Below are 14780 nucleotides of genomic sequence, written 5' to 3'. Positions count from 1 at the left end.
CCTTTTGTTATGATGCAAGTGTAGTTTATTTTGCTTGGAAGTTACATTTTGTTGTTTTACTCACATAGCACTTGATCGATTAGAATTCCATTAACTCTTTGAGGTCCAAATTAGTTGTGGTTAAACCTAATTAAAGTACGTTTTTATCTAAAAGAATGTGTGTCTATTTGAAGATCACACATATTGCGCCATCATTCTTGATCCTACTAATTAGTGTATAAATGTGTTTTTTTTATATGTACGACAGAACAACCTCGTTGCGTGTACTGTGAGCATCAAGCTAACAGGATTGTGCATCCAACTGTGGAGAGTTTCTACAGCCATGACGAGTTTGATATGTTATTTTATGAATCAGATCGAAAAATTTATACCAACAATGAGGTCATCAAACATAGCAGATTAGATATAGATTGGGTGCATGGTGTGGAAGATGGTGCGTCTACCTCAACTACTACCCAGATGGTGATGAAGCTGACTGGATACAGATTTCTTGAGTGCTAGGTAGCAAGGGGTGTGACACAAGTAATATAAAATTAGATAATGTTATTGATTTGTTCTTGAGTGAACTACTACCTCTGGTCCATTTTATCTGGCGCACTAATTCAAACTTTAAAAACTTTGACCAATAATTAGGCTAATAATTTTTAAATATTATAATACAAACTTTATATGATTAGATTAGATTTGTAAGGAATTATACTATCCAATGATTATAAGTTTATAAGCATAAATAGTATAATATAAAGCAAACGAATGGTCAAAGTGTAATCTAGGAGACCGTGTCATCCTAACTTGCGCCAGATAAAATGAACCGGGGGGAGTACTTTATAATTGCTTTAAATTGTGTTTGTTTGTGGTGATCTGTTACACATTATTACTAGGATCACATAATATCTTGATTTGAAAATATCTATGGATTTATCAATATGGTCTATCTTTTGCTATAGCTTCAAGTTCCAAACCACATCATGTCACTGTTATAAATAGCGACCATGATGACCATGATTCTTCACAATGTTTACACGGTATAAAATGTCAACATTTTAATTTGTAGCTTGTCATAACTCAAAACAATATATGGTCTGTACAGCAGACAAAAAATGTTCTTTTAGCTAGCTAGGTTGCTCCTAATGGAAGTTCCCTTTGATGTTTTAGTCACATAACACTTAGTTGCTTATGGGACCCTATTGATCCTTTGATAGGCTCAAAAAAAAAAAAGGAAAAAATATGCAGTACAAACCCAATTCTTACACTTATTTCATTTCATTTAAGAGTGGAATTGGTACATACAAAACTCAGTAGCCTTATTACATGAACTGATACATGGCGGCTCCAGCTCATCTCCCCAGTTGGCATCGTACCAGAATTTCAGTATTAACATGCACAGTAGTAACGTTACAGCACCGCTCTGTAAATTCTTTTCAGGGTCACCTAATCATCATCAAAATAGTGTTTATAGTATGTACACCGTGACTATAATGCTATAGGCTTCGCCGGCCCTCTTCGGGATGTGCATTTGGCCACCTCCCACGGCACGCTTCAGTTCTATCCAGAAAACACAATCGTGAAACAGCATGACGAGTGTTCTCCGTATCAAACTTTTGCATAAATTGCCTTTATCAATATGTTCTTCTTGGCGGTTCCTTCCCCTACTTCATCAACAAAAGGGCATCACGATGACGCCCTAGGAGGGTCAATGCAGTTGCAGCTATGTGATGGGCAGTTAGGCCAGCCAAATCAAGTTGCTCCGCCAGTGAAGCGTGTTCAATGTACCTGTCTGGTAGCACAATGGGTCGCCACTGCAAGTTACAAAGAAACGGGCACCTTGAGATTAGCACATAGAAACAACAAAAATCAGTAGATCACTAAACACAACCTAAAATTGCTACCAATTAACACATCAAGAGCCCTGGAAAGTGTAGCTGCGAAGCATGAGGCCGGTGCCTCCATTGCAAGATGACAGAACAAGCCTCGTGCTTGGTAGAAGGTCACAAACAGCATCGAAAAGTGGCGAAGGTACCTTTATTCGGCCATCAAGTAGACCATCAAGTGAAATAAACTGTGAGACATGTGATCCAAAGCCACCAACCGTTCCTTCTTCCACTGTGATAAGAAAACTATGCTGCTGGCATAGCGTTCGGATTAGATCGATGTCAAGTGGCTTGCAAAATCTCGCATTTGCAACTGTCGCCTGAATGCCAAAGTTGGATAAAAGAGATCGAGCAATCAAGCATCTCTGGACCACCTCGCCATAGCCAAGAAAAGCTATCTCTTTTCCCTCGACAAGAATCTCTCCTTTACCAATCTGAAAAAGGGTACGGAGAACATGACAACCTGCCTACACTTCAAAATATTTCATAACATAGTAACAAGTGAGAACATAAAAGGAACATTTATATACTTTCCAGATGACAAAGCACATCTTTCTTGTTCTCAAAGCAATGGATTGCTTTATATTTTTGTAATGGTAAGAAATACATAGAAGTGGTACAGTGCTTGTTATTCTTCCTGTGATAAATTAAATGTTGAAATAAGAACATGAGGTTCTTAGACATCTTTGTGTGTAGCCCAGCAATATGGTAGATGTGCTTGAAATGTTAGGGCTGTACTATTTGCAAGTAATGTTGACTTAGAGCAAAATATATTGAAGGGAACCTACCTCAAGAGGATTCCCATATGTTAAAGTTCCACTAGTCCCAACAATGGCACCCCTAGGATAGCGGAAGCAAATAGGTTTGTCCTCAATCATTGCAGCTGTTGCCACCATGTCAATAAGTTCATCCTCATTAGATGGTGACATGACAATCATGTTTGGCAAGCATGACATGAATGTAATATCAAATGGTCCTGAGTTAGTTGGGCCCTCAGATCCCACCAGACCAGCATTTGTGATAGCAAATCGAACTGGTATCTTTTGCATGTCCACATCTTCAACTATCTGCCATACATGTGAGCTTTATGAAATGTAATGTACATAGCAGTAAAGCAGCCTCGCAGATTTGGTGAACTAATTGGAGATTATGCAAACACTAATTTAGCAGCAGTATGTGTTGGCACCTGATCATATGCTCGCTGAAGAAATGTGGATGGAATTATGCAGAAAGGCTTTAAACCTCCACAGGCCAAACCAGCAGAAAAGGTAACAGCATGTTGCTCAGCGATGCCCAAGTCAAAAAATCTGTCTGGGAACCTGGACTGGAATAAGCGGAGTGATCGATCCATTCCCATGCCGCCATGAACTACCACAATGCGCTTGTCATTCTCTGCTTCTGCTGTTAGTGCTTCTACAAAGCAGTCATTATATGTCCTAGAAAGTCCAGTTTCTAAAAATTTAAGAAGATCATTGCTCGAATTTGAAGGCCCTGTTGTCAGTAAAAAAAAGTTAATCCGTAAAAGATTCATTCAATTTATATAGATTGTATATGTAAAAAAAATACAGCTAGTAAGGACTCTAAGAGGGCAATCTGCAAAAGGATCAGTACATTAGCACCCGTAGACTCTTAGGAATGTGGAAACTTAATCGAACCTGTAAATGTTGTGACTTACATTGAGCCTAAGTTGCTAATCATGACATATATATATTTTTAAAGAAGCTTCTTTGGCAGAGTACTGACACTTCCTCGCATTGCCATGGTTCTTCCTCCCATAGATGAGGAACCCCAGTGCAGAGGTAACAGAGCAAGAGAGCAAAAAAAAAAAAAATACTAGGCATGACTCCTAATTCAGCAAAAGAAAAGTAAAACAGCATGCATATTTTGATAGTGACCTGTATTACAAACCTTCCTCATTTGCAGTTATTTCACTTCTAATATTTCCACCAGTGTCACTTTCAGTCCCAGTAATTACATGTACAAGTACTGGGCCAGTTGAATCTAGGCTCGCAACCTCCTTTAGTACACAGATGAGATCATCGATGTTACGCCCATCAATAGGACCAATATAATATAATCCAAGTTCTTCAAAAAGAGTTGCTCCATGAGGACCTATCATACCACGAGCATACTCATCCACTTTGGCAGCAAATTCATGCATTCCTTTGCCAAACCATTTGGCAAGTCCCTAGGAAGAAAAATTCGAATATCAAAATGGGAATATTCATATAGCATAATACAACACCATAAATCTCGAAGTAACAAGAACAAAGTTGATTTTCTAGATAAAGAAATCAGAGCTATACAATTACAGGCATTCTAAAAGGTCCATGCTGTGTTTAAAATACATTCTCAAGGGATATAAACATTTACCTTTGCAGCCTCCCTAAACCTCCTAAATCCTTTGCTGGATTGAATCTTGCTGAGAGCACTAGAGAAGGCATTAACTGACATCTTTGGTCGGCCATCTGCTTTAGGAAGCAAGGTATGACAGCTATCATTTAGAATAACTACCATGTTGGAATCGAGGAAACCAGCATGGCCCATTGCCTCGTACACCTGGCCAGCCATGGTTGTCCAATTACTTATAACTGTCACTATTCGATTTTTTCTCCCATTTATATCCCTTGCAACCGCCATCCCTGATAAGAAGTAACTCTCAAACTATATATAGAAAGGAAACGAAACTTTAAAAGACTATAAAAGAAGCAAGATTCAGGAAATACTGAACAGAGCTTGGATATTATCATGATGTGTAAAGTTTTCTGATGACTAATCTGTCGGCTGTAAACATTGTATACTGTGAAGATTCCGTGCAATTTCACACAAAAATAAAGAACAGGAACTGAAAGAACTGAGCAGAATAATTTAGATCAGGCTCTGTCTTTTCATAAAAAGAAAATCTCTTAGTGCTGCATACATAATTGGATTCAGAAACCAAATCCAACTTTATTGAATTTTTCAAGTAGACAAGCCATTAATTAAAAAAGCATACAGGTGAAAATATCACTAAGAAATGACTCTGAGAATCATGTCAATTCCATTCCACTTGCAGAGAACAGTTCTGTTCAATAACATAGATACAATTTGGCATGCAAGACAGTAATGTACAAATAGAGGAAGTACCAAGGCCAGCAGATAGACTATTGCATCCATGTCCAGCACCAAAGGGATCATACTCGCTCTCAAAACGTGACGTGAACCCGGAAAGGCCATTTTTCTGTTTAATAGTATGAAATAGAGAGCGCCTTCCTGTGAGAATCTTGTGCGCATACGCCTGTTGCAAGAAAACTATTGAGCGAAAAAAGGTTGAAGATGACAAAGTTAAAAAAGGGCGTACCCAGTGCAGAGAGCTCCCGCGCTGTGCGGGGTCTGGGGAAGGGTGTTAGTGGCAAGCCTTACCCTCGCAAGTTGATTAAAACAAATACCTTACAATTGAAAACAGTAACAGAAAGATGTCTTACATGTTGACCAGCATCCCATAGTATCTTATCCATTGGGGCATTGAACACATAATGTATAGCAATTGTCAGCTCCACAACTGAGCGACCAGGACCACATGGTTGGCATTTTCTTGACATTATGAAAGCTATTTCAGAACGAACTTCGTCGGCTAACTGCTTGAGCTCCTGTTTTTGTTTAGGTTTACAAGCGTCAAATTTTTCTCAAATCTTATGCATTATTACTATGAGAATGGAAGCCAAGAGAGTATGAGTATGACTCTGACGACCTTACTAGATAGATTTTTCAAATGAATGGGCGCATCAATTGTGTCCAGGATCGGAGTAGGATCCTTCTCCCAGAAAAAATCATCAACATCAGGTAGTGCAGCCACTCTCTGAGTCAAGCCCTGCACAAGAGTTGCGGTATCAGATCACAGCGTTAATGTATATCTCTAACGATATATGTGAATTTTGGAGCTAAAAATCAACTCTGAAACTCAGAGAAGTTCCGTCTGTTATGCCTTGCAACTTCGGGAAGAGCATACCCTTGATGGTGAAGCTGGTGACGTTGTTAGCAGCGGTCTCGAATATATCGGATTGCATCTCAAATACCGAAGAGTGTGAAAAGGGTAGCTTGTGGGGTGCAGAACGGCAAACTCGTCATAAACCAGATTACGAGCAAGCGGAGGATGCAGAAACGCCGTGTCCATGGCGGAGCCTGGCGCCAGCTGATGCCCCAAATCCTGCAATTTGACGATCCATTTAAGAAGAAGTAAACCTGAACCGTGAGTAAAACAGCTGAATCTGACGAGCAAGCAGCTTCTTCCCCTCCAAATTAACAGCACCAATTAGCTTAAACACGAACGGAAAGCTACCTCAAACCAGCAGAAGACGCCGCCGCCGTGATCTCCTCCTCCCCTCGCGCGGGACTGGCGGCGGGATGCGGCGGCTACTGAGTGACGCCTTGAGGGTGGGGCAGCAAGGCAGCCCTACTCCGATTTGGGTGGATGCGGAGCGTTGCGCTGTACTGGCGACATGACAGAGAGGCTAATCCGAACGCAAAGTTTTCATCTTTTGTTATGGCCTTAGATTACCTCAAAATTTCAAATTTTTTCACTCTCTCTTTATCGCATTAATTTTTGGACGCATGCATGGAATATTAAATGTAGGTAAAAAAAATAACTAATTACACGGTTTGGTTATAAATCACGAGACAAATCTTTGAGCCTAGTTAGTCCATGATTGAACAAAATTTGTCAAATACAAACGAAACGTGCTACAGTGTCCAGATTGCAAAAATTTGTAATCTAAACAAGGCATATGTGTCCTAATATAGCATTGAGTAGATTAATCTCACTATAGTGATGATTCATCCTTCACGTCTGCTTTCGTTAGTGCGTTCAACTGTAGTCAAATTGCGGCGACTTTTCCCTACTCGGGTGCTAATCTGTGAAAAGTGCGTCGTACGAATCTAGTTAGGGGGTAACATGCAAAACTCATGGATTGCAATTAGACCCTCCACAACGTGCTAGCGGTGCCTGAACAAATAAAAGGGTTGAACGTTGCCATTACACTTCTGCGACTTTCGAAATATATCATTACAATTCGTGATATTGTAAACTTGCCATTATAATTTCAGTGGAACGTGATTGATGTCATTCTGTATGCTTGCTACGAGATGTGGCCCACTTGCAGGCATACGTATACGGCGGCATGTTTCGTATGGCCCGTATTGCCCCTGTCTCATCCGTTGTCGGCTCGCCTGCGCCGCCGCCGACTTGCCTCGCCTCCACGCCCGCCTGAGCTGCCTCCGTGCTCGCCTGCGCAGCCTCCGCCGCGTGGCTCGCCTACGCCATCGCCGTCGCCAAGCTTGGGTTACGGTTCGGGGAGAGAAGAGACAAAAAGGAAATGAGCTGCACATTGGGTCCAGGCGTTCAGCTCGTATAGTCGGATGAGACAGGGTCCATACGGTCCATACAAAACATGTCACCGTATACGTACATTTGCAGGTGGGCCACAGGTCGTAGCAAGCGTACAGAATGGCATCAATCACGTTCCACTGAAATTATATTAGCAAGTTTACAATATCACGAATTATAATAGTATATTTCAAAAGTCACAGAATTATAATGACAGCATTCAAATTAACCCCAAATAAAAAGGTAATCGAGTGAAGCGAATGGGCATCACTCCTTTTTGGCTTAAGTGTGCCATAGTGATAGGTTCCACTATACAGTGAAACAGATAAACAATAAAAGCAATGAATGGCTTGAGAGAGCAGGAGATAAAGAGCATGCCACATTTTCTGATTAGAGCTATTTAAGCAGTGAAAGGATCAAGATGTTCAAAAGGGGAGGTGAATTGGGCTAATTCTAAATTTCTTTGCAATAATTAAATCCAACAGTTAGCCCTATTAACCCCTTGTGCCTAGAAAGTGTTTCTAATGCTCTACCGCACAAAAAGTCTTACAACCTAAGTTCTAATCCTACTCTAGCATGATAATTCTATGAATGTAAAGATAAGTATTGAATTGCTCAAAGTAAATGCTCAAAGTAAAGAGAATGAGGAACGCGGCGATATTTTGCCAAGATATCGGAGAGTCGGCACTCCCCACTAGTCCTCGTTGGAGCACCCGCGCAAGGGTGTAGCTCCCCCTTGATCCGCGCAAAGATCAAGTGCTCTCTATGGGTTGATTCTTTGATACTCCGTCGCGGTGAATCATCCACAACCGCTCACAACTTGAGTTGGGTCATCCACAAGCTTCGTCGGATGATCACCAAGCTTCCAATCATCACCAAGCCGTCTAGGTAATGGCGATCATCCAGAGTAACAAGCACGAACTCTCACTTGACCACAACAAGCCCAATAAGAAGGGTGGATGCACACTTTGCTACTCTTAATCTCACTAATAAGGGCACTCTTTGGGATTCTCAAATCTCAATCACCTCACTAGGACCTTACTTTTCTTGGCATTGTCAAAGGTGTTTCTCAGCTGTTAAAATAAGCAAAAGTACCTCCACACGCGAATTGAGGAAGTATTTATAACATGTGTTGAAAAACAAACCGTTATGTGCCTTTGTGGGGTGACTGGACGCTCCGGTCATGTTAACCAGATGCGTCGGTCAGTTCACCCCGAATTCTAGTGATCAAATGGTGACCAGACGCTGGACAGCGTCCGGTCAGTGATCGGACGCGTCCGATCGTGATTTTTCCTCTCTAGAACCTTATTAGAGTCGACCGAACGCTGGCCCTCAGCATCCGGTCACTTCACCTCTCAGCATCCGATCACTTCTAGACGACTTCACCTTGATCAAATGAACTGACCGGACTCTATGTCAGCGTCCGATCATACCAAAGCCAGCGTCCGGTCAGTATTTGACCCTCCATTTATTTCCAATTTTTGAACGTACGTGAATGAAGTTTGCTCCAATAGATCTAAGGGCTTTTTAGAAGCTACCTAGTACTAGGTTTAGCAAGTGTGCACCACACCAAACCCACTAGACTCATATAGATCAAGCTACCCGTCCATACCCCCTTAATAGTATGGCCAAAGGAAAAACAAAGTCCAAAACTACTCTAAGTGTCTCTTCAACACCAAACGACACTTAGAACTAGTCCATCCTTAACCTCGTCGTCCATCCTTTAAAAACCAAAACAATTTTCATCGTAGGGGCATGACCACCATGATAGCCCAATCGATCTACATTACCATGACCTAACTTAATTGCCTCTGCAAAACACACATTAGTCATAGTAATCATGTATTGTCATTAATGACCAAAATCTAACTAGGGGCCTAGATGCTTTCAATCTCTCCTTTTTGTGATTGATGACAATACTACCTCGAGTATGTGAAAGAGTTGAGGTTTTTAACATGCTTGGTTCATATAAGCTTTTGACAATAAGAACAAAAGAGTTAGGTAAGCTTATATGACCCAAGCCAACATGATGTACTCAAAAGATATGAAAATAAGCATGAGTACAAGTAATAAAGCTCATTTGCATTAGAGTAAAACGCGGAAGCAAAGCAAATGAGCATAGCACAAGTGATATGACATATAAATAATTCAAAGTATAGAGCACACATATCATATATCACGATCACGTAGATATCGCTATCACATAAATATAGTTTGATGCATAAAAGTAAACACATGAATGCATAATAGTGTATCACACATAAAACTCCAAATGCAATAGATAATCTAGTAGATAAACTAAGCTCTCCCTAGATATATCGCTCCCCCTAAGACTAACATACTCGATCTCTCTCCCCCTTTGGCGTCAAACACCAAAACCTAAGGGTCGGTTGGCGGGGCTGCAGCGGACGAGTCGGGCGCTGAGGTACGAGGAGTAAGCTAGAACTGAGTGCCATCATCATCTGAACCAGAGCTCTGAGCAGTCTGACCCTCTATAGCTGGAAGCGACGCTGAAGCGGTCTAGGTCAGATCGACAACTAGAGCTACTGTAGACTGTGTAGGTATAACTGGAGCAGCCAGCTCTGATGATGCCACTAAGGAAGGGAGCGTCTCTGTAGTCCTGGTAATAGGTGCAACTATCGAAGGACCTAGGATATGCAAATATGACAGAGTAGGCTACCTTATCAACTCACTAAAAGTCACTTCAAGACTCCTAGAGACGAAGGTATCTAGCACTAGTAGCGAGGAAGTCTGAGCCAGTGTGAAGCCCGTCTAAAGAGGTGTGAACTGTGGGGCTAACACGGGCGAAGCAAACCACTAGGACACCTGCTCTATAGGTGAAGCAAACTGTGCTGGTGGTTGTCCCTAACTCTAAAGCCCACTAGGCTGTAAAACTAGAGTCATAGAAGTGGTGGCAGGCTAACCAAGCTAGAGTGAAGGCTGTGGCGGTGGAACCCCAATAGCTGTCACTACATGCTGCATAAATCCAAGGAGCTGCTGCTGCATGAGTAGCTGCTGCTGATGCATGGCCTGCTGCTGCTGCTGTATGGCCTGCTGTTGCCGCTGAAACTCATCTTGCCGAGTCTGAAACTGTGCAAAAGTGGCGGCGGTCTCCTGAGCCAGGCGAGTCTGATCCTACCTCATCCGCTCAAGTATGGCAAGTAGAGCGGGGTTTATCTATGGTGCAGGTGGAGCTGAACTACAGCTACCGGCCTCATGATCATGTCGACGTGGAGGCATCTAAGGAATGTCCCAATAGTCCTCATCTGAGCTGTCACTAGGGTCGCTCTCGACCATCCCCTCCTACTGAGCATCAAGCTGCTCCTCCTCTATAGCCGCTATGCCCTAATAGTCTCATCCTACTGAGTTGTAGTCTCTGGCACCTCTAGACGTCGGCTCGGCTAGCTGGGTGTCCTCACTGCACTATGACGAATCATCTGAGTCATATTGTATGCAGGAAACTATATAGTAGCACCACTATACTCTACCAGTATCTCTGATGGCCTCATAGTAACTGCCCTGTGGATCAGAAATATAATTCAGTGAGCATACGACAGCTGCCTATGACCCCTGAACCTCTCTGCAATAGTATCCTCCATCTCTGATAGAAGTAGATCCCAAATATCAAACACTGTCTGTTGTATTAGAGAGTTCAGTAAGCACAACTGTATGCAAGTCAAGCCCTCGCAATACCCCATCCTCGGAAGCAGTGTCCCCCTCATAATGGCATCAAGCACTCTAGCAGTGGGAGTGAGATCACTGGGTGTCCTGCTAGACCCCTTGCCGAATGGTTCTGTGAAGCAATGGCAGGCTAGATCTATAGGGGACACCATACCACAATGAGGGCGTCTAGGGGCACTGTTTGTCCATAGCAAACCTCATGTAGCCGAACGGGCTGCTCCTGAAGCCTAAGTATCTCTCTGACCCTAGTGCTCGTCAGCCTGTAATCTCTGCCACTGAATGCAAAGTGTATAAATCTATGCTGCGGGTCAATCCAGAGAGAATCATAGAACTAACGGACCCAAGATGGAACATATAAGCATGTCTGCCCAAGTAAATATGTCAGCCCTAGCAGGTAAGATAGGTAGGGGTGAATGTGCTCTCTAGCTGCTGCAACAATGGTCTCAATGTTATACACCCTCTGAGATCTGAATACAGTCCCACTATTAAGATATGCATTATAGAAATCTACCTGCAGAGGTGTGTAGAAACCCTCTGAAGCACGCTCATCCCGCCTCAGTGGAAACCACTGCTCAAAATCCACAAATCTGAGCTACTGAACCTGCTTGGCCGTGGCGGCCCTCAAATCCAAGTGGGTCACTAGGGGCAGACCCTGTGGTCTAGGCGGTGGACGTGAACCCCTCCGCTGGGTCTCTGACCTCGAAGTGACTGGAACACGGGTATGACCAAAGCGGCAAAGCTGTGGCTAAGGTGCCTACACTGTCTCCATGGCCTACTCTCCCTCCTAAGTCTGTGCTGCTGGCTGTAGCTCCTACTATGACCCCCCTGAGGCTGACGCTCATCCAAGACAACTCGTTGTCCCACAACCACGACAGTCCTAGCTGGACCACCATGACGACGCTCGACTTGCTCTAGTGTAGCTCTCGTAGATGGAGAGAGCCGATCTACGATCTGGACTCCACTCCTAGCACCTCCTACCTCTGCATGCTCTGCTGCTGCTGCAACTACGGCTGCTCTAGCTGTATCTACATCTAGATACTTTCGCTTCTTTGTTGCAAGCTTCTTCGTTGCCTTGCCTTTTGAATCTACAGGCAAGCAAGGCAGGGGTCTCGGATCCTCATCACCGGGACCACCTCCAACATTCTTGACACAAACCATCTGATGGATCTGAAAAAACAACTGCCGCTGACGGAGATCAACTGCCAACTGTCACTTCCGAGGCTTGGCCTCGATCTGTACTCGCGAGCTTGGCCCCGAGTTGACTGACAACTGCAAATAGGACCACAACGGCACCGACTCGCTGCACTGTAGAATAGAGGGTATATAAATAATTTTAATTATTCATCTAGAGATACGAAACCCTAGGAAAGCAAGCAATTGGATGCGAAATTAGAACTGAGGGCTTGCTACCTGACGAACCAACAAAACAACAAGAAGAGGAACGGATCGGGGGACCACCGGGTCCGCAACTGGTGATTAGGGTTTGCAGTGGCATGGATCGGTGACAGAGGATGTAGGGCGCTATAATGTGGCTTGGGCACGTGAAGTAGAGGCACAAGCGTGGGCTAAGGCAAGAGCTTGATGGCGCTAGAACAAGGGCTCGGCGGTGCTGGAGCTCGGGCAGGGCACGGCGATGGTGTTAGGGCACCGAAGCACGTGGGCGGCGCTGGTGAGACAATGCTGCTGCTGTGGGGGCTTCGACGGCGTGTGGGCATGGGCTTGCGCAGGAACTTGGGCAGGCGGCGCAGGCAAGCGGGAGCTTGGGCAGGTGGCGCAGGCAAGCAGGAGCTTGGGCAAGCGACGCAGGCAAGCGCGAGCAAGCACGGCGGCGGTACGGCTGAGCGAGAGCGGTGGCGCCGGCGCGGCTAAGCGGGAGCGGCGGTGTGGGGGTGGTGTAGCGTGGGCAGGCAACGACGGCAGTGGTGCACGACGCGAAGCTAGCAGTGGCGCAGAGGATGAGCGCGGTGGTTTGGCTTGGGAACAATGATGACGACGCGGGATTCATGGGAAGAAGTTCTAGCACTCTTGTGGTTGACATAAAAGCTTTGGTTGGATAAGTATTTACAACTTGCTTGCCGGCTTGACATGCACTACAAAACTTGTCCTTCTCAAACTTCACATCCTTTAACCCTTTCACCAAATCATTCTTCATTAGTATCTTGAGTGAGCTCATACCAACATGAGCAAGCCTTCTATGCCATAGCCACCCAAGTGTTGTTTTGGTGAATAGGTAAGTCTTTAAATTTGCATCTTCAGAGATGAAATCCACTAGATATATGTTGTTGTATCTAAATCCTTTGAATATCACTTGATCATCATCCTTCTTAGATACAACAACTTTCTTCTCGGTGAACAAGCATTGAAAGCCAATATCACACAATTGTCCAACGGATAGCAAGTTGAAGCTCAATGAAGCAACATATAGCACATTTGAGATGGAATGGTCATTTGATATTACCACTTTGCCTAATCCTTTAACCTTGCCCTTTGAATTATCTCCAAATATGATTCTTTCTTGTTCATCTACTTCTTCATCTAGTGAGGTGAACATACGAGGATCACCGATCATATATTGTGTGCAACCACTATCAATAACTCAATGACTTCCACCAGTCTTGTAGTTCACCTACACACAAGAGATCAAGCTTTAGGAACCCAAACTTGTTGAGGGTCCTTCACCTTCTCAACAAGTGACTTTGCAACCCAAATTTTCTTAGGCCTATTCTTATTGGGAGGTCCTAAGAACATGACTTTCATTTTCTTACTAGAATCATTTCTAAGCATGTAGTGAGCATTGAAGGCAAAAGGTCTAGCATGCTTGGGCAAGGGTTGTGGTGGTGGAGTTTGACACTTATGGGCAAAGTGACCTTCTTGTCCACACTCAAAATATCTCTTTGGCTTTGGCTTTGACTTGCGTTGTTATTGAGCTTGCACCTTCTTCTCTTGGTTTGCTAAATACCCAATGCCACTTCTATCCATCTTCATGACGGTATTCATAAGTAGCTCGCTTTGTAGATACTTACCTCTTGTGAACTTGCTCAATCCAATCTTGCGATGCTCTTTCTCCAATTTGAGCTTCTTGTTTTTTCCTTGAGAGCATCATTGTTTTTCTCTTTCTTGAGCTTCTTGTTCTCTTCTTTGAGCTTCTCATTCTCAAGGATCAAGTCGCCATCATGATCAAGAGTTTCTTACACACTAGTGTTGTGGCTTTTGATCTCTTCAAGATCTTTCTTGAGCTTTTTGTTGTCATTCTTGAGCTTGACAAACTAATCATAATCATCGGCCTCAACCACTTGCTTGCCCTTGCTACTAGAACTTTGCTCAATGCTCTCAATGATCAAATCATCACATGATGTAGCTATATCAATCTTAACAACATCGTTAGTAGCATCATGTGGCTCATTGGATAAGAATTCTTGAGCAATAACAAGATTATCATGATTGATCTTTAGAGTTGTATATTCTTCTTTTAGCTTGTTATGGCTAGTGATGAGCTCATTGTGTATCCTCTCAAGTTTATCATATTTATCTCTAAGCTCTTTCTTAGAAGATTTGAGCTCCTTGGGTTTGGATGATATAGCATCATTTGCTTCTCTAAGCTCAATACTAGCCTTTTCTGTCATATCCTATTTTGCTAAAAATGAATCATTCTTAGCTTCTAGCTTTTCATTCTTAGCTCTAGTCTTTATAATGATCTTAGTGTATTGTTTTAGCAATCTAGTAAGATCATCATAAGAAGGTGTGTCAGGGACCTAATACCAGGGTACCCCAGAAGGTGGAACCAATAACCACCGAACGTGAAAAACTTCTGGACACATAAAGGCGCCGTGTCATCCCTTGTTCGAGTGACAGGAGTTTGGTTCCGC

At 43.3% G+C, this 14780-nt stretch overlaps 1 protein-coding gene across 5 annotated transcripts; it reads right to left on the bottom strand.

Annotated features, from left to right (window-relative positions):
- Window positions 1–1244: 1244 nt before the first annotated feature.
- Window positions 1245–6365, bottom strand: LOC136519807 (probable 1-deoxy-D-xylulose-5-phosphate synthase, chloroplastic). 5 transcript variants are annotated; one of them, XM_066513175.1, is made up of 11 exons: window positions 6190–6365; window positions 5836–6057; window positions 5602–5721; window positions 5336–5500; window positions 4998–5148; window positions 4245–4513; window positions 3780–4059; window positions 3058–3362; window positions 2660–2938; window positions 2021–2305; window positions 1245–1799 (listed from the first exon to the last, which is right to left on the bottom strand). In XM_066513175.1, the coding sequence occupies exons 2-11, from the start codon at window positions 6022–6024 to the stop codon at window positions 1650–1652; spliced, it is 2193 nt and encodes a 730-aa protein (XP_066369272.1). In that variant the 5' UTR covers window positions 6025–6057; window positions 6190–6365; the 3' UTR covers window positions 1245–1649. The 5 variants fall into 5 exon arrangements, with proteins under 5 accessions (XP_066369272.1, XP_066369274.1, XP_066369273.1 ...); XM_066513177.1 differs by having other exon boundaries at window positions 5336–5460; window positions 5607–5721; XM_066513176.1 differs by having other exon boundaries at window positions 5860–6057.
- Between the last annotated feature and the right edge of the window lie 8415 nt (window positions 6366–14780).

This window comes from Miscanthus floridulus, chromosome 18 (genome assembly GCF_019320115.1).
Source record: "Miscanthus floridulus cultivar M001 chromosome 18, ASM1932011v1, whole genome shotgun sequence".
NCBI classification, from domain to species: Eukaryota; Viridiplantae; Streptophyta; class Magnoliopsida; order Poales; family Poaceae; genus Miscanthus; species Miscanthus floridulus.
This window is presented reverse-complemented; position numbering and strand designations above follow the sequence as displayed.